The 20849-nt window shown below is 34.3% G+C and overlaps 2 protein-coding genes across 3 annotated transcripts in view; one reads left to right on the top strand and one right to left on the bottom strand.

The window, feature by feature from the left end:
* Positions 1-55: 55 nt before the first annotated feature.
* Positions 56-19923, bottom strand: LOC148603590 (ferroportin-like). Of its 2 annotated transcripts, none has more exons than XM_088553843.1 (9): positions 19855-19923; positions 17475-17562; positions 10698-10872; positions 10020-10179; positions 7382-7627; positions 6126-6335; positions 4166-4480; positions 1811-2191; positions 56-455 (listed from the first exon to the last, which is right to left on the bottom strand). In XM_088553843.1, the coding sequence occupies exons 3-9, from the start codon at positions 10839-10841 to the stop codon at positions 190-192; spliced, it is 1722 nt and encodes a 573-aa protein (XP_088409969.1). In that variant the 5' UTR covers positions 10842-10872; positions 17475-17562; positions 19855-19923; the 3' UTR covers positions 56-189. The 2 variants fall into 2 exon arrangements, with proteins under 2 accessions (XP_088409969.1, XP_088409970.1); XM_088553844.1 differs by having other exon boundaries at positions 10698-10864.
* Positions 16592-20849, top strand: part of LOC148603588 (solute carrier family 40 member 1-like) — a 47965-nt gene continuing 43707 nt past the window's right edge. The window contains exon 1 of the mRNA XM_088553842.1: positions 16592-19511. Within this exon, the coding sequence (XP_088409968.1) occupies positions 19496-19511 (16 nt within the window). The 5' untranslated portion in view covers positions 16592-19495. The remainder of the gene's footprint in view (positions 19512-20849) is intronic.

Genomic DNA, 20849 nt, shown 5'->3' with positions numbered 1-20849 from the left:
GGGTAAGCTTAAATCTTCAGTAATTAACTTGGCTAAACTGATATAAACAAATATACCATTTTTTTGCTATTATTTTATCTAGTAAAATTGTTAATCCTGACTATTTGGGTTTTTGTAAGAAAATTTACAAATTCAGTGTCAGTTACAAGCTTTCCTAATTATCACTTAATTTCACAACCATGACGTTTTTCAAAGACAATGTTTACTGAGTATTGTCCCCGTAGATTTTTTCTTGTAAACTGTAAAAAGTATCCAGGCTAAGCATATAAAACAATATGAAACCAGAGCAGGGTATCCAAACATGGACGGATCTGGAATAAACATAACCATTACAAACTTCAGCATGTCCATCATTTTGTTTAAAGAGGACTGAAAACCGTTTACGAGTCCTCGCTCAGACTCGTCAACATTTTCCATGAAAAGCTGAGAAATCGTCAGATCTGCTGTCCAAACTCCTGAAAAAACAAGACATTTTTTTACTCTTTCACTCGAAACTTTTTATGTTGTTGATGTAGCTTAGTCGATTCTTCAATATATGTATAACTGTTTCCCAATGCAGTATATATACACTGCATCTATATGAATCAACACCATTTCATTATACATTGTTTGGAAGATTTTTTTAAAAGAAAAATCCGAAGATTCTGAAATAGTCATCTGAATAGAGAGTAGAACGTGGTGGTGTCAGATAAAAACAATTTTTATGACTTATTCTAATTAGAGTCATTTGGTCATTTGTATTAGGTCTACTACTGTTATGTTGGTAGCAAAAAAATGTCTAATTTACCAATTCAACATGAAAATCTTTTTTTTCACTCTAAAATGTTTTCAAAACCACGAATAAAATATCGAGTTTGACGCATCATGAGCCTTTGATGACAAGTAAAGTAGTCTGTCAGTAAGCGTCACAAATAGAGTTACTTGGTGATAAAAAATTATCATACAATCAATGTGAATGCAACTTAAAGTTTTTAAGTTAAACTTTGTCTACAATTTTTCTAAAAATCTGACAAAAGGTGATTCACGCATGTTCAAAAACCCACGGAATTTAGTTTTTGAATTATTTCTTGTTCAGAAATAGTTACTTATCTGTAGCATGCCTTAGTTTTTCGTTATGTTGTTTGGCTTTTGAGATATATATATAGATTGTAATGATAGACTAGGACCCATTGTTGTGAAATAATGGAGTCACATGACGAGACTTACAAACCCTATTGGCATTTGCAAGAGTTATCGTTCTTGATTTGGTTCTATATGGTTGATTTTAGTGGGAGACGAACGTATGATTTTCTCAAAAGTGCAGATCTGAATTACTTTACCACTGGCAAAGTGAATTTTATATGGATTGGTATTAAAGTCTTGTACGGAAGGAGAAGGCGCTAAAATTGCTCTTAATCGCCAAAACAACAACTGAAATGAAACTGAACAAATGTTAATTGTGAACTTTGAGGCTTGAATCCAAAACACCTTGGAGAATTAACATAAGGATTTCTTAAAATGTTTGAATTAAAAGGACTAAAGAATTGTTGAAGTTAACATTTAGGAATTCTGTTCATTTTATACTTTTTTGGTCAATTTCCTGCCAAATATTTGGACTTGGTTAGATGACGTATCGCTGTGGCACTATTGTGATAAAATCGTTACAATGAACTAAAACCACAATTACATTCATTATCCTAATTCTGCTTTAAATCTTTCGTGTATGTTGATACCATATACTTTTGTTTTGACGTCAACGACGCTGTTAAAGCATTTATAATATTGTAAAGAACGTGGTCATCTATTCCGTTATCGACATGGGAGCACTTACCAAATCTGGCACCCACTATTCCTACAAACAATACAATAAGCGACGTTGACATTCCCGATATTCCTCGGAAACCTATTTCATTGCCTGATTCCTGTTCCGTGGTATTATGGAATGAAGTCGAGTTCGTCTGAGCAGTGGTATTTAGATACGATGACGTCATATCTGAGGGTGGACCAAATGTTCCACCTGGTAACCATAAGGATATAACACACAATGTCAGACAAGATATTTGACAAGTCAACCCTATAAGTCCTGTGTTTACAAGTCCGGTACACTTCCGGATAAACGGGTACAAAATGGAAGCCAGTATTCCAAAAGTTGCAGAAACAAATACTAAAATGCCAAGAACAGATTCGGTCATACCTTGGCTGAAGGCGTATCCTGTAATAAATTAGAAAATGTATCAGCATAGATAGGAGAAAGAACAGACAATGGGTTAGTCTTGACAATACGACACAAATTCAAGAATTGGGAAATAATGCAACTCATCTGCTGTTTCACTTTCTTAAGGCATGTCTACCAGGTTGTAAATAAAATGACACTACAAATTCCGCACTAAAACACATCGGCTGCTTGTGCGCCTTTGGAATCATATAAATCAGAAACGAAATACCGCAAGGCATTGTCTTTCAATGCGTTAAGTAACTGTACAACATGTTCACAAACACGAAGTGGTTGCCATTACACGCACTCTCAAAAGTAATTACATGTAGTTCGTAGCACAATGTGTCTCAATATCTTTTTTTATGAATAACCTTTTTATACCCGCCAAACGAGATGGCGAGGTATCATCTAATACCCTTCAAAAAGTGTCGTGTCCGTCCGTTAGTCTGTACTTCCATGACGGTTTGCAAGATGAGAACTTGAGGAAAAATCGGTGAATGTTTTTGAAACTTCGCACGCACAGTTGTTTAATACCTCGAAATACATATTAAGTTCAATTTTAAGCAAAATCCAAAACGCCGTTTTCAAGTTAAGACATTTTGAACATTTTGCCACCCCATTTTCCCATTACGTGGCGGGTATCACTTAACATTTCATTATTTCATATCAGTAAAATATCAAATATTTGAAATATCAAATTTCAATTGGATACAACCTTTACACGTGGTATTAATTAACCTGCAGTATAAAGGTTTCCCGTCAATATCATAATACTTCCTCAATGAAATGAACATAATAGTTGTTGATAAACTGGTCAATATCGTGATATTTAGACTGCCCGCAAATATCACGATCTTTACCAGTTTATCGACAACTATTACATGTATTTAACTAATGCCCTATTTTATCTTTCGTCAATCTTTCATTATTTGACTGATACTATGACTAATGACTGGGTAGAACGAAATTCAAAATGATAAGCCTAGTCAACAACAGAAGCACTTAAAAGTAACAACTTGGTTCCAAGAGGCGCAATATATATTGCAGTGATTATAAGCATACAGTAATGGATCTATAGCAAAATGGAAACTTTTCCTATCATCAACAAACAAAAAGAAAAAAATGCAATGAAGGCACGATACTAGCAGAGCAAAATTTAAAAGCTACAACGAAAGACAGTACTACAACAACACAATTTCACCAGCACGATTATTGTAGGCTCTATATAATGATCAGCCAAGCTTCAGGGTGTACGATTTTGCATCTCCAATACTGATACAGTTCTTTTCTCTGCAGTTACCAGACTGAAGCTGTTAAGAAAATCTGGAAATGATGCCAAGTATACCTCTATGGTTAAAATGATATTCTATTAAGAATTGGCTTCAAACTAGGCCAAAAGCATAAACATAGGAAATTATGGAATTAGTATTAATAATTTTATACACAAAGTGAATAAATATTTGTCGGGGAAATTTTGGTTTTATTATTGTTTGCGCTTTAATCATTGTACCTACATCTAATATATTTTTTTATTTTTACAATAGAAAAATGAAAAATCCCGTTGTTTACCCACAATTCATAGCTATAGCACTGAGCTATAGTAAAATGGGAATACAAGGTTAGCGAGTTATAACGCTTCTATCGATGTATGTTGTTGTCTTTATAATAAACACTGAAAAATTTGTAACAAGAATATTGTTCATCAATTACTGCATCCGCAGCTAGGTCTTTCTCCCATATAAAATCAGATACTTTGACCTTTGTACTACCAGGCCGATTAGTGTCATTCGAGTTGCTCATTTGCTTTTGGTGTGTGTGTGTGTATGTGTTCCTTGGTAACTATTTATTGTTTTTTTTTCTGTTTCCCTTTTTATTATTATTGGTATTTCGATAGGTTATTAGGTCTTTATATCCTTCTTATTGCACTTCGCTTTTTTACTTATACTAATGAAATAGAAAACAATAACGTACCTATTGTGATATTGTCAAAGCCCAAAACAGTAAAGTAGAGGAAAGCTAAGGCGAGTCCTGACAGTGCCACTTGGTATTGCTTATAATGTCTCCATCCTCGATATAGAGATATAAAACTGGAAAACAACTTTCCGCAGAGAGAAGTATCGGTTTTAAGACTTGAGTTAACATCTTTTTCTCGCACTTCATTCGTCAACATTGTTTCTTTCGAAGACAGACTTATGTCATTTTGCTCAGTCTTTTTGTTCATGCTCATTATTTGACCCGAGGCTTTGTCTTCACCACTACACACCACTTTTTCTTGTACTTCAAATCCTGAAAATCAATTTTGGAAAAGGAGCCACATATTTCAGTCTCTATACATGATACTTGGGAAATACATGTCATAGGGTTACATTTTAAACCACGTTCGAGACTTTTGTGTGACTCAAATGAAATGTGACTGAGGGATGATGGCATGTAAATGACATCGACTTGTCAAGATGTCAAGATAATTTTTCATGACATTTTAATCATTAAGTTGACTTGGCAAGATAATTATCATGCTTACTTGTCATTTAAGCTTTAACCAAGTTATCGTGATTTTTTTGTAATAAGTTGACATAATCCGTACCGGGGCTACCATTTCAAAATGAGTCCCAACCCCTTTTAGGGATAACTGGGAAACACATCAGCTCCCTATGAGAAGTAAATTACAACTGGGAAACACATCTGCTTTATGAGAGAAGGAAAAAACTAGCACATATTTTATTCTGGAAATTTCTGTCATTTGTACACTTTCTATAAAAAGGAGTTGACATTCCGTGATTTGATTTAAGTGAATCATTTGGTGGGATAAGGAAAAGCTATTTAGGATTGTGGGTCTGTTTATAAGAATGTATATGAATAATCTGTCTGGGACGACGCCTAGAAGCTTTCCCGTGCGTATGCATGGCGAAACCCCGAGAACCGGCAATGTATCCTACACTACATATCACAATGAAACTTAGAAACTGCCATTCGACACAAAATCCAATTTACCATCAGCATTTGGTCCGGATGCATTAAAAATAGTACAGAGAAACCTGCCTAAATCAACCAGCAAGGGGACTGCAGGTTTTGTTCGGTTTAGACAGGTGTTCGGTTTTCTCAGTGTCACTTCAAACCGGAAATAAGAAATAGAAAATGAAACTTTAGTGATATTTATGAGTTAGGACAACTGGAAGGATCAAAGTCTAAATATCGAAAAAAAAATGTATATCATAATACAAAAAATATGTATCATTGTACAGACGCTACATGGATTAAGTCACTCGTTATAGAAATAATGTTTACTTTTCCCGGAAGTCAATACTTGTCGGACGTTTGACCAGTTTTTGTTTCACAACTGTTTCCTCTATCAATTAACGAAATCATTTGTTCTGTTCAATTCAAGTAACGGTTATCTTTCGCGAAAGCAAAGTTTTTCAAAAGTTTCAAAGTCAGGGTTTAAGTATCAAGCAAGTGTTCATGATTGTAAATGTACTTTGAATCTGGTCAACACTTTTTAAACTGAACGAATTTTAGGGTCCGAAAGGGGTTTGCTTCAGACGTGATTGAAATGTTAGAGGGGACGCTATAAACGATACCGCTACGTTATGTGTAGCCTAAAAGATTACGAGAATAAGAAAAAGAAGAAGAAAACATCAACAACATGAAGTTACACGTGTTGTTGTGTTAGATATACTTCCATGCGTACAGGAAGTTGGTATCGAACAGCTACCGAAATGGCCACACCAAATTTAGAACAATACCGCTATAACCTTGGTTCCCTTGGTTACTCATTCACCAAATGGCAGTCGAGACCTTTTTGACAAATGTTGGACGGACGGAATGACTGACGGACAAGATAATTCCAATATACCGTGCCACTCGTTGAGTGGGCGCATAACAACAAACCATTGCCATTAGGCACGAATAAGATTATATACTCATTACTCACCATATTCTGGTAAACCTTTCGAATGAAGTCTAGGATTCATTCGGTACACCACACCAATAAGCCAAAACTCAACAAAGAAGGAGAATATGTTCCAACAGCCAATGAAAACTGGTCCGTATATACTAGAAACATAGGTCATCAACTGTCCTGTAACCAGTGAGGCGATGGCTTTTGTCGACAGATCAATGAATCGGAACGTCGCACTCATTGCTTCAAATATATATATAATCAAGTCTGAACTACACCCCAATTCTAGAATCTATGCGAGGTTGCAAATTTGCGATACAAAATTGGTCGCTCCCTCAGCGGGATTCGAACCCCCTCTCATCTCTGACATCTATGGCAACACCGCCTGCACTAAGTCCAACGCTCTAGACACTCGGCCAACTAGGCTATATAAAAATATAGCTTTCGTTAACCGAATGATACTTCCTCGTAAGTAAATCTAGAGCACGAATATTAGCACACAATGTAACCGATAAGGACAACCTCTGATGGTACCGAGTGAGACAGAGGATCTGTAACAGTATACAAATACAGCCACAACAAGTATATAATACATGTAAGAAGTTTAATGGGGTGAAGCAACTCTACCATCTTACTTGCTAGTACATTACTATGTAGAAACATAGCATGCACGGCGAGGGTCGACATAGTATGTTAATACAAGGATGCATACATGTATATAATCAAGTCTAAACTACACCCCAACTCTAGAATCGATGCGGGGTTGCAAATTTGCGATGCTAATTTGGTCGCTCCCTCAGCGGGATTCGAACCACTTCTCATCTCTGGCATCTATGGCAACAGCGCCTGCACAACGCTCTACACCGCCTGCACAAAGTCACTCGGCCAGCTATGCGATATATAGCCTAGCAGGCCGAGTGGTCTAGGGCGCTAGACTTAGTGCAGGCGGTGTAGCCTAGCTGGCCGAGTGGTCTAGGGCGCTAGACTTAATGCAGGCGGTGTTGCCATAGATGTCAGAGAAGAGAAGGGGTTCGAATCCCGCAGAGGGGGCGACCAAATTTGAATCACATATATATAACTGTTCTAAATACAACTCGCAACCATTTCGATAGAGAAAACACGTCAAATACGGTCCGTTCAAATGCACATGGTGTGTTCATTTAAAGTAGGTTCGACCGGAGTCGGCTTTGTAGACCTGGTTTACAGCCCGCTATTTCAGTAGACCTTTTTATCTTCAAACAGCAGCTTTTAAATATCTGAATTATTACTCTATATTTACCTAGACTTACTTGCAATACGGTCCTGTTTTCTGCCACAGATTTCCACAATCCAATCTCTTTCCATTACCAGGGTCCTTCCAAGGTTGCAAAGGTTAGAAAATATTGTTAAAATAATTATCAGCGCAAAACATATTTTCAGTAACCCCTCGTCTGGCAGCTTAGATTCTATTTCCGACCGGAAGCGGAAGACAAAGAATACCACTATGCAACATAGGACAATTCCAAAATTGTTCAAGAAAAGAGCAACTCGAGCAGCTAAAAATGATTGAAAGAAAAATTACAAAAGAGATATGGTTTTTATACTCGAAATAAATCATTGTTTCAATATTGTAGCTAATTTTGATTTTAGAATCGCATTGGAGAGTTCTTCGTGATGTCATCGCTTACCTTTGATTTGGTTTTGGCTGGCAAAAAATCCATTGAGTGGCATGGAGCATCAACTTAAAATCATCGTAACTTTTTTTATTTTTTAACATACATGTAATTGAAAAATTCTTTTGGTTCCCAGAATTGCAGATAAAATTATTTTTATCCATGGAATAAATAAGTATTCAGTAATTAGACTATATGAGCATATTAACTTTTCAATAATATATTTATATGAAAATAACGTTTTACATAATAAATATCATTAAGAATAAATTCACATACAAAATATGAATTGTTTTATCTGAATGAAACATTTCACAGAACCAAAATTGGACATAAAATACCAAAGTTATAAAGTTTTGAAAATTGGAATTCTTATCATGAAATTTTCAACTGATATATTTCAACTATGAAAATAAGAAACTGGGACTATATATTACTTATTGTATTATTAGTCCCAGTAAAAGCTACAAAGACAGCAAACTTTTTTAAAAAGCTAAACTTGTATTTATAAATGTTCATTGGAGTTTGTGATTGGTTCCCTGGTCAATATCATAAGCGACTCTAGGATCGCTAAAACATAGACCCAGGTCACTAGCGACGGATAGGCAAAATATTAACCTGGTAGCCCGGGTAATATTTTCGTTCCACAAGTTTCTCTCAACTATAACCTCGGGTCACCAGTGACGTCTTCTGTCTTTGATAGGCTGAGTGGATATGACGTTAATTTATTTATTTTATCCGTTCTAATATTCAAATTTTTAAAAGCAACGTTTAAATATTTCTTTCAAATTACTTAGATTACCTTTCGATACAAATGCACAATAAATAAGTTAATTTATAAATTTTCATCTTGGTTTTTACTTTATTTCATAAGCGGCAATTTACTCATATATAGGGTTTGTAAGTCTCGTTCTAGTTTCAGTTTCCCCTCCGGAATTTCCGGTGTAGAACGTATTGAAATCCGAAGACCGATATGCATTTTAGTGTGTACTTCCGGGAAATTCAAACGCTGCTTCACAATGCAAAATCTTCTATTTTATGCTATTCTAAACATTTTTATCTCTTAGAACTTGATAATTGTCATTTTTATTCAGTATTTTTACCCAAAAATGATACTTCGCTTTTAATTTTGAATTCAATGATATGGTAATGACGAATCTCCATACATTTGAATGGTAGACTAGGACCCATTCTTACGAAACGACGGAGTCACTTGACGAGACTTGCATACCCAATTGTACATATCCGTCACTGGTTTTTAGCAAGCCCAGGGTCGCTTATGATTTTGACCAGGGAACCAGATTAGACAAAATATATGAGTAAATTGCCGCTTATGAAATAAGATAAAACAAAAATTAGATTACCTATATTAACTTTACAATCGTGTATTTATATCGAAAAAATATTTAAACGTATTTTTCTTTAAATTTGAATATTACTACGTATAAAAGTAAATAAAATAACGTCATATTCGCTCAGCCAATCAAAAGACAGAAGACGTCACTGGTGACCCGGGTTATATTTGAGAGAAACTTATCTACATATAGGACGTCACTACACCATTACTTCAAGTGACGAAGTTTTCATCATATAAATTTGTACATGATGTGACCTTCTAATTACCTACATATATATGGACAGTAGTTGTGGCAATGTTTGTTCAGTTAGATTAGGTACTGTTTGGATATATGGTTTGGCATACTAAATTTTATCAGGTTTGTAAAATTCAGATAATACAAAACTAATTCAGATTAGTAAGGATTCAGTAGTAAGTCATATATCTGTATGTAGCAACCAATGAGTCGATGCCAAGTGCTTCTGGTGACCAAAGGTTCCGATAGTACACACTTGCACAGTTCCCGATTTATCATAGATTACATACCGAAGTTTCCAGGTTTTTTTTAAATCCAAAAAGCCTTACATAACTGAGGATCGAGCTGAATCTTTGTATTGCACTTGGGAAAACTTTATTGGTGCTGCATTTTGCATCTCATTTCGACTGTTTTTTGTTTTAGTACTCTTTGTATACGACTTGTTCCTTGTTTATTTGGTTGAAATCGTGTTCAACAAATCAAAATTTGATATGAGCGGTAATTTTGAATTCATTATAAGCATTGTAAATCGTCATGCATTGCATGGGTACCAGTGTGCATGGGTAAAGTCGACTTTCATGTTTACTACAATGGATCGTCGATATTGGCGATATAAATTTGCTGATTTAGACGATACTGAATTAAAATTACAACAATGAACACACAACTTTAGCGTGACCAACCTGTAAGTCTTGCTGTTCGGTCGATTATGTCCCCTACTAAGGTTGATAGTAGAAGCAAAGCACCGCCATTACTGAATCCATAAATTGCCGTAAGCTGTAACGAGTTTGGAGCAACCTCTATGATGAATAATCCAACGCCAAACCACCACATCCGTGCCCCCTGAAATTGATAAAGCTTCTGTAAGGGACGTAAATATATCATGTCTTCTTTTAAGTACTATTCGTAAGTATCTTTGATTTTGAAGTAATACAGAAGAAAAGGCGGAAACGCAGACAGAGTTAATGAAAATTCGACTGAGTAAACTTGTGTACGGCTTGATTTTCTTTCAACGGGAAACCATAGACTATTTTTCATTTTTATTGCTGCTGATTGGTAATTCATTAAGGTTGTGCCTGTTAATCTAAGTTCACTCGTAGTCTTCATATTGAAGATACTTTGTTGTTTGTTGACTTTTTATGTCCCATGCTGATGCAGCGTTTTGTCCATGGATTTACATGCTTGACTGTTTGGTGTCCTACTGTTCCTATTTCAAGATGATCTAAAGAAAAGTTCATATGTGTGAAATATGTTTGAACAGTTGTGAACATAAATTGGATGGTGCCTTTCATCATTGTACATACACGTTCAGGTATTGTATAAAGCTGTTTAAAGGAGATTATTGAAAAAAACATACTTACCAGAGTTGTAAAAAAATGAGTGAGGTACACAAAACACTTCACTTTCCTGGACAGTCGATGTATCTCCTCCATGATAGAGCTTGATTTATCCGTGACAATACCGGGTGGTGCTTCGATATGATGTTTATCAGTTATACACTCCATGGAAAGCGTGAATAGATAAAGTTCTTCGTATCTTATATTAATAGTTTAAAATCCTTAACGTGTCTGTATGTCGTCACATTTTCATAAAATGTGACGACATACAGACACTATAAACTTGTTATATCTATCGTATTTACGATCGACAGCTGCCGTAACTTCTAGTTACGACTTCAAAAAGTATAGAAAACCCTGTGTAGAAATAACAACTTAACATGACATTAATTTGCCGCTCAGCCCATCGATCCAGCAAGATAGTCACAGGATTTTATTGTATAATTTTCTATAGTATACACATTCATGGTACAGTCAACACTATTTCTACATTTTTACCTCAGTAAATGAACTGGCAAATTGTGTTTTATTTGCAATAATACGGGATTATCTTGAACATTTCCCAGTTCAACAACTTGTCGGGGTTAGAAAAACTAGCTCACAGTCTCTAAGAAAAAAATATTGTTCAATATCTGCTACCCGACCATCGCAAAAATGTTTTAACGTCGCGTACAAAGTTGACAGCAACTGTAATTTTCGCTATTTTATGTAGTTTAATACACTCGTGTTAAAAACATATTTGGAATAGAACATTTCATGTATGATAAAATAGCAATTACCAACTATTTTATTCCACAACTCATTATTTTATCACTACTATTATATATAAAACATGAAAATAACAGATAGAAAGCTGTAAAAATATAGGGAAACTTGTAACACTATGTAACAACAACAAAAAGTTTTTGCCTATCACTTTTAAAAAATTTAACAGATACTCCCAAATGTTTGTACGATAGAATTTCGCTGATTCGCACTATGACGTCATACGAAATTCACGCAAATAATTCAAAATGGACCACGGAAGATGTGATCGAAAAGTTGTGCGATACGCGTAAAAAGTAAATATTTAGATAATCAATATTGAAAATGGAAGAATCGGTAAGAAAATACATGTTATCGCTATGTTATATTTCAAAATATGTTCTAAATGTGCTTTCCAATAGCTAAATATTATCGATTAAATTATTCAGGCCGAACACCAGTTCGTTTATCTTTTTTACAATTTTAAGTAATTACGTTTTGAAGGCAAATTACTGGATAAGTATCACGAATCAGTCGCTCATTTTTGCCGTTTCGAAGGTCTTAGCATATATCTATTTCTATTCCGAGAATGTACGTATGTTATACTATTTTGTACTACAAAAAGAAATCATTTGAATTACGTTAAAAGATATGTGAAAAAAAATGTTCAAAGTCTTGTTAAGCCTTTGTTTTCTGTTAAAAAAATCGACGTCATGCATGGAATTTACGTCGCAATTCACAAATTAATTTTTCAACAGGCGAGCAGGAAGTTACCATCAGCGGAAAGAATTCGACTGAACAAAGAATTAAAATTGCAGAAATGAAGAGAACAAAAAAGAAAATCCTACTATAAAAATAAACCAATTGCAAAGAGAATTCAAGAGCATACAAGGACAACGCAGGGGCAAAAAGACAAAGAGAATATAACGAAAGACAAAGACAAAAGGAAAAGAAAAGACGTAAAAGAAATGAATATATGAAAATTTATAGGAGACATTCCAAAATATCAGAATATTCTTACAATTGTGAAGATGATGCTGTATTTTCTAACATAATGAATAAAGCAATGTAGGACTGAAATAGGACAAAACTATACATTATAAAATTAAAGAACTTTAATGAGCTCCCGAAACTGAGATTCGGTTCTAGGAACCAAAATAGGAAAAGTCGGCAATTTGGGCATCGGCAAATTGGACTCGGCAAACTGGGAGTCGGCAATTCGGGGCTCGGCATTTCGGAATGTTACCTGCAATTTATGGTCTTAAAATAAATCTTTTCGTTATTGTTATACATCTATGTTTCAGCCTAGTATGATATGCAGTGAACTATATGCATGTAGAATTATTTTGTGTCCTGATATCAATTAAAAAGAAGTTTAGATTCATTTCGTATCAAATTACCTTCTCTTTGCCCTTAACGATACAATGAAATAGAATTCTACCGAGGGCGGTCAGATTACTGATGATAGATACAGAAGGTCGAATAAACAACCGTGTCAATTACCCACAGGTGTTAATTAATATCCTGTCATTGAGAAAGAATACGTTTTAGCGTCTCGCAGGTAGCTTGTCTTATAAACCGTAAAAGCGAGGTTTAACATACTTACATTTACTGGGTAGGAATGTTTTATATAGATTGACAGATTATCTTGTATTATTTCCTTCATAATTAGAGATTTAATAAACATGAAACATGTTAATACAAGGACATCAAGACACTTGAATATGTACAAAGATAGGGGAACTAAGATTCTAGCGGAAATCAAAAGAACATAAACCAGGAACACGGACCAGACATTGAAAAACAGACATACAAAACAAAGAACACAATTTAAAATAACCAAAATAATACAACAAAAGTAAATGAGCAACTCGGACCCCACTAAAAAACTTGGACCAGGTGCATCGGTAGTGAAAGCGTCCTCTGCTTATCTAGAAACACCTGCCTGCTCATAAGAAGTCAAGTCCAGAGTAGACGGAAGATGAAAGAAAAACTATGACACGCTGAACTAATCAGTTTTCATGGTACAGATGGATACACGTAACGATTCACGAGTTCATGAGGACAACAACAATACTTCTGTAGTGATGACTCCAGTCTTGTAGAAACACAACCCTGTTCCAGAAGCCTAATTGTAAGAAGTCTAGCGCGATATAAAAAGTATGCGTAATTACAGCAAGCTCTGGCATAACGTACGAGTTGTGATATGAAAACTCCGTACGGAGGTGCTGAAGGGATGTTGCCACACTTGAAAGGAAAGTTGACAATACGGAATGGAAACGCGTTTGTCGTATAGTTTAGTCAATAGTTTTTTCTTTACCATCGATCTCTAAGTGTAGGTTAAGATATGAGGCTGAGGATGTATCAAATCACCGAAAATAGAATTGTTTAACGATAATATGTCATCTGCTAGTATATAGCGGAAACAGAAATTTGAGGATCTAGCTGAACGATGTTGTTTCTTTTGGATCAAATCAGCTATAAAGTCATTCTCCTAAGAGTGAAGGAATATGTAAGCAAGTAGGCGAGCACATTTTTCCCCATTGGAATGCCGACCGTTTGTTGGAAAACGAGTCCACACTGGACAAATATATTTTCGATAAAAAATTCGAGAATTTTGAAAACATCATCGAAATATTTGGAAGATGACTTTGAATTATTTTTTTTATGAAGTATGAGGAATCTCTACCAAGAACTACATATTTGTATCTAGGAGTACCGTCTTTTTGGAGTAACAAAGATGTATGATATTTTTGATTCGGGATTTTAACTGAGTATGGGGAATAGAAGTATAAAGAGTTGAAAAATCATGTTTTAATGCTGTTGTATTCTGATAATAACCTTGAATTAAGGTTTCCAGAAGATTTTTCGAATTTTTCAGGATTCACATTTGATTAATATCACTACGGGAGTAACATGGTAACTCCAACACATACACTAAAAGATATGATAGAGTCGTCGTTTTCTGTTGTTAATATCTAGACAGGGTTGGTATGCCGTAAATGAGCAGTTTACATACCTACTGAGGCGTGTTTTATAGGGGTGAGAGTAATATTTCTGTTTTGTGCTTTTTAAATATTGAAAAATGAAGTTAATTGAAATTATTTATCGAATGATTCCAAATTTGAGACAATTAATCGTTGGATAAATTGTAGAAAAGAATGCATCCTACCTTTTATGAAAATAAGAAAAAAATTCAAATCGAAACAAGTCTTCAGGAAATAGAAATGGTGATACTGAAACAAAAATACTCTAGAGGTTTAAAACATATCATTTTAAGCATTTTTGTGGGGTAGGGGCATCTATTTCACATTTAACTAAAAAACCATGTGTGACCGCAACTTTATATATTTATGGCGAATTGATTCGTAAATGGAACATACAAATGTACCTGAAAACCATCGTGTGTTGATGAGTTGGGTATTGCATGGTTGATTCACCTAGCCAAACGACTACATAAACGAAAAGGGAAATGACCTCAAATGGCAAAAAGAAAGAAAGAAAATGAATGTGGTAATGAGATCACTGACCCCTCCCGAGTCAATGCCGACCCTTCCTAACTCTGTGCGACCTTAAATGGCGAAAAAGGAAGTGAACGTTGAAATGAGATCTCTGACCCATCCCGAGTCGATTGCGACTTTTCCCAACTCCGTGCGACCAAAAATGCAAATAAGGAAATGAATGTTGAAATAGAAAATGATTGTTGAAATGAGATCTCTGACCCATCCCGAGTCGATTGGACATTTCCCAACTCCGTGCGACCTAAAATGCGAATAAGGAAATGAATGTTGAAATAGATAATGAATGCCGAAATGAGATCTCTTAGGGACCTAAAATGGCGAATAAGGAAATGAATGTTGAAAGAGGATATGAATATTAAAATGAGATCCCTGACCCCTCCCAAATCGTTTGCGACCATTCCCAACTCAAAAATTGGCGAATAAGTAATAAATGAATGTTGAAATGAGCCCTTGGTCCCTCCCGAACAACCCCTCACAACCTCGAAAGATGTATCATGATTTGTTAGAACCTAAAAATATTTTTTTTGGCGAAAAACACCTTTGAGATGTTCCCTACTAGAATTTCCAATTGTGTATTCGCATATTACGCTACTTGGCATATGTCAGATCGTGTATTTTAATCAGATTGCATGATAACATCCATAAGTATTTACGAGGGATTGAAAGAAATGACACAGAGAGCTACAGTGCGGACTAAGGAATTCCGAGGCCTAAAGTGATTTTCTGAATTTTATAAACATAAACAAGGGGCCCTTGCCACCTTTTGATTCGTCTATGAACATCTAAACGCAGGTAGGTCGGTCTTTCATAATCACGTTAATAAAATTTTGGAAATGAAAAATTGTCGCTTACTTAAAAACTGTCACCATTAACAGGGGTGGGGGGTGGGGGGGGACATTGGTCACATGATATACCACGAAGCTTTGTGGCTCGTTCTGAAAGTCTCAATTCACGTGTAAACACTATCGAACAATCTTGGATTAGACGTACAATGGTGGATCCATAGATTTTGGAACTTTGAAATTAATCTCCTTGATGAATTTTGTTAATTGTGTGTAAAATTTGGGCAAAAATAGCCAAAGTCCAGACCCCGTCAGTCTATTGTTGAAAAAATTACAATTATAGTTTCCTATTAAAGCATTATCTAAAACAGTAATTTATCAGCTCCTAGATGTTAATCATTGATAAAACTTACAGTTCTGCACCGTGTCTAAAGCCTTGTAAGGTTAGCTCTTTCTCAAGCTTTAATTAAGAATTAGGTTCTGGTTACACTATCCATAGCTAATATGTGACATGAATGCACTGAGGTAAATTGAAATTATTTCTTGCACGGAACAGCAGGGTGAACAATGAGAGGGATGAAACAGAAGTTGCACCCTTTGTCGTGTTAGGTATACCTTACATGTACTCTTCTATTGAAGTGCTGTCTATATCAGACATGAAACAAACAGCAACAAAATTTCTTACAACGTATGTCTAATCAAAGCCATACACCAAATTTGAAATTTATGTTTCAGTTGGAAAAGAGAAGGATGTCGATCGAGATACATTGTAGTTGGGGCAAAAAAAATCAAACGGAAAGACAGATTAATATGGTAATTCTGATGATACCACCAATGTGGATAATAATCTTATTAAAGAATTCCCGTTGCTGATAAAAAAAACTAAGTGTGTGTGTGTGTGTGTTTGTGTGTGTGTGTGATTTTTCAATAGTCAATATAACTCGCTCGCTTCAACATATAGTTACATATATATATACACATATATATAAGAGCTTAAAAGGTTATCAGACACCTAAAACCGATTTATGATTTCGCGCCATATATTGAACATATTGCAATTTTTTTTTCGTTAGATAATAATTACAGCGTTTCCCTTCTTTAATGGTGCTCCATTTCTATTCAACAGAGCGTAGTATTTTTTTAAATTAATTTTGTTTCCAAAATACAAGTAATTTAGTTTGATTCGTTATGTATTTGGTATGCTTTCGTTCCATTTGTTAACGTTATAACTACTCTTTTTCAGTGCGTTCAGACCGTTAGCTTTATACGAGTACAGTAGTACGTTGGGGTTCGTCCCGTGTTCGCTTTTATGTTGGTTCTTCGTTTGTTAAAAAAAATCTCTGAATGCGATATACTTTTTAGCTCGGTCAACAAATCTGCTCACCATCGGACAGGTGATTGCCAGATTTCCATTTTTTTTTTATTTCGTTCGCAGTTAGTATGCTCAATTCTTTATATAATGTAAGATTTTTATATAACGTGCTTTAAAGTTCTAAATAGACCAACATTTCTTGCAACACATAGGCTGCGTCTATTAAAAAATTGAAGAAACTATTGTCTTATAATAATCGAAGTAAATCACGGAAACTCCACTTTATCATTCTTTTACCACGGACTGGCCTTTTATGTCCCCTCGCTGAAATGAGTTTCCATGATTTATTTCTTGCATAATTGATACATGTATTATTCCTGCTTTGTCCTTGAAAAAAATTATTAAATAGATGTCACGAAACTTAGCAAAGAAATCGACTAACCTTTCTGGGGGTCTTTGCGATGTTTGTAACTTCTTTATTTGTGCACATCCACACGCAAATGAATTACACGAAGAACAATATACCTTCGCTGAGGAGAAAAATACAAATTGCGGCTTTCAAATCTCGTAAACTAAGTCATCAAATCATTCTTTTTCATCAATACATGAATATTAAATAAAGCAATGAATTTTTTTCTGTAAAAACATAAAAACATAGTTTATGTACCGGAATATGGTCACATGTTTAGACAAATTAGGCTTTTTTTAACAGACTTTAATAATGTTACCATTAAACCTTTACTAGGTCAATTGAGACAACGTTTAAATGACGAACATTGGCAATTGGGACATTCTATAATAAATGAATCTTCTAAATTATCATTTTTAGACAATTTTATACATCTGGCACCACAGTACCATGTGTAGATGAGCTAGAGTATTTAGCTGACAGATCTAATATTTTTAAAATCATATTAAGTGCTCATAATTTGGAAATTGAAAAAGGGCGCCATTATAATGTTCCAAGAAATGAAAGATTATGTCAAATTTGTTGTAATGGCAGTGTGGAAGATGAACTTCACTTTTTGTTTCATTGTCCAAAATATATACTCATAAGAGAATTGTTCAATGAAAAATTTACATAGTTAAATACTGGTTTTGATTTATTGTACACTGATCAGCAGAAAACTGATTTTCTTTTTAAAATTAAATCGAAGATACAATTAAAAATGTCTTCAGATTGTATTAACAAACTGATTGAATATAAAAAAAGATCTATTATGCATAAACACATTTTATACAGACGTGTATGGAACGCCTAAATTGTCTGATGAGATACACATTTGTTTACGTGTTGTCAATTTTATATTACTTCCTGTGGTTTTATAATTACATGTGGTCATTTTGTATTTACGTTATGTAGGAACATCTTTACATTATGTCGTTTTGTCTTTACGTTCTGCCATTTCGTCTTTACGTTCTGTCATTTCGTTTTTACGTTCTGTCGTTTTATGGTTACTTTATGGCAACATATATTTACATTGTATGGATTTATCTTTACGTGCAGTGGTTTTCTTATAACGTGAGGTCGTATCATTTTTACGTAATGTCGATCTCTAAATACTTTATGTGCATTTTCTTTTCTTTACGTTCTGTGTTTTTTTCTTTACGTGATGTGGTTTCTTCTTTACGTGATGTGAACAAAAATTTCATGATGACGTGTGACCCCGGAACTTTTCGATCCGATGTAAACTTTAAATCAGTCCGTAAAAGGCAAAATAGAGGTCACAACGCCGATTAGAAAAATGCTGAACGAAATAAACTTGGGTAGTCTATCCAGTCACCCTAGAGTGTTTATTCTATAATAAAAAATAGCTTATTTGTTATTTACGTTCAATATTATCACAATTGCTACAACTGGGACTCTGTTGATGACTTGTGGCGATTTTCGTAGTCAGAATATATTTTTTTAATTCCAGAAACATGGGAATTTCGACTCCCGCGAAAATTTGCATAAATTCGACTTTTTGACTATAAACACAAAATGAAATTATCCGATGAAAACATGAAAGATAAACATAAAATGCGTGGTTTTATGTTATAGAACTACTCATCAGACAGTTTAGGCGTTCCATAGGAGTTGTTTTTTTTTTAATTATTTGTGTAACTTACAATATTGTTATCCAATATTATTCAAATGTATTTATGATACGTACTCCTACTATTGTACTATTACGATGTATATCGCATATGATATACATGTATGGGCCTTAACCGATTATTGTTATTGTGTTTGAGCCAATAAAATTGCCTATTGTCTATTGTAAATGTGTTATAAACATAACGAGAATAGGTATGGTGAATATGTCAAAAAATATGTTTTAATGGTCATAGACAGGCAGAAAAATACATGCAAACAATCATATATGTGGTAACTAATTAACAATCGTTATTCCGGATTCAATATCGAGTTCATACCGACCTTATTCCCTCCTGACACTTGCAAAATGTAAACAAACAAAAATGTCGACAAAAAGGGGTAACTATATGTTTTTAAGCTTTTTTGCATGATATAAACCCTTTTAATGTGCACTTTAGAATTTAAATGAGATCGGTGCCTACAAATTTTGGCTCATTTCTCATTTTTCTTTTATTTTCACTTTTACGACTCAAAATCGACTTCTCACTGAATGGGTCACTGATTTCGGGATGGCTGATGGGCTTCACTATCCTTTTCAGACCTGGCACGACCAACATACGGGCTTTTGTTAGTATTTGATGTTATATCTGATGAAATTAAAATAAAAGTTAATAAACGATTGTTTGTGGCAGAGTCTAGCTTTCGGGATACATGGAGGGTTACGTTATTGCAACTAGTATACCTGAAAAATTCGGTTAGCTGCGTTGACATTTAATGACAATCTGGACTACTTCCACTAGGGGTCCTTCCGATTCCCACGTGGGCCTAAGAGCCTTTTCACACTCCAACTGACTTGGAGGTGTGCCCAACAATTACTGATAGAGAGAGGTTGCTATTATAATTTTGATTTGATTTTGGTTGCTAGAAAACCAATTATAGTGGCATTGGATATCAACTAAAATCATAATAACTCTCAAGATAATTTGAAAATTCTTTTGGTTGCTTATTTAAACTGCAAATTATACTAATTTAAAAAAAGGACTTTCAATAGAAATTTAATGAATAAGCTGGATACATGTGCACTGTATAGGAGAGTTCGCCAATCTCATTAGTGATGTCATATTCACTAATTTGCATATTTGGTTGGCAAATAAACAATTAACAATTTCATGATTAGAATCCCAATTAACAAAACTTTATAGCTTTGTTAATTTAAATCCAATTTTGGTTCTGTAAAATGTTTCATTTAGATAAAAGAATTCATATTTTGTATGTGAATTTATTACTTATTTACTTGAAAAATAAATTTGAAATGATATTTATATGTAAACCTCTATTTTCAAGTTAAATTATTTAAAAAAAAATATGCTCAAATAGTCTAATTACTGAATATTTATTTAAAAACCACATGGATAAAAAGAGTTGTATCGGCAGTGTCTAAGGGAACCAAAAGAATTTTTCAATTATCTTAAAAAACGAAAAAGTTATGATGATTTAAACTTAATGCCCCATGCCACTCAATGGATTTTTTGCCAACCAACACCAAATCATTTATCAATTATTGATATCAATAAATTGTTCAATTTATTAACATGTTAATAAATATTTATTAGCATGGTATTAAATCTTTTATTGATATCAATAAATAGCTGAATTAGTAACGTGTTGATAAAGAGGGCGCCACATCGGTGCTTTATTCGTGATCAGAAAAGTGTAATTCTTGTTATCATTTACATG

The sequence above is a fragment of the Perna viridis genome, chromosome 11, assembly GCF_037379345.1.
Source record: "Perna viridis isolate PV_CMFRI_1.1 ecotype Kerala chromosome 11, ASM3737934v1, whole genome shotgun sequence".
In the NCBI taxonomy this organism is placed as follows: domain Eukaryota; kingdom Metazoa; phylum Mollusca; class Bivalvia; order Mytilida; family Mytilidae; genus Perna; species Perna viridis.
This window is presented reverse-complemented; position numbering and strand designations above follow the sequence as displayed.

Bases quoted from the DNA above. Each gene is read 5' to 3' on its own strand.
- LOC148603590 (XM_088553843.1), bottom strand. From the start codon at position 10,841: ATGGAGTGTATAACTGATAAACATCATATCGAAGCACCACCCGGTATT. The intron at 4,481-6,125 runs GTGAGTAATGAG...ATTGATTTTCAG, and splicing joins GAAAGGTTTACCAGAATATG to GATTTGAAGTACAAGAAAAA. The intron at 456-1,810 runs GTAAGTGCTCCC...TTGTTTTTTCAG, and splicing joins AATAGTGGGTGCCAGATTTG to GAGTTTGGACAGCAGATCTG.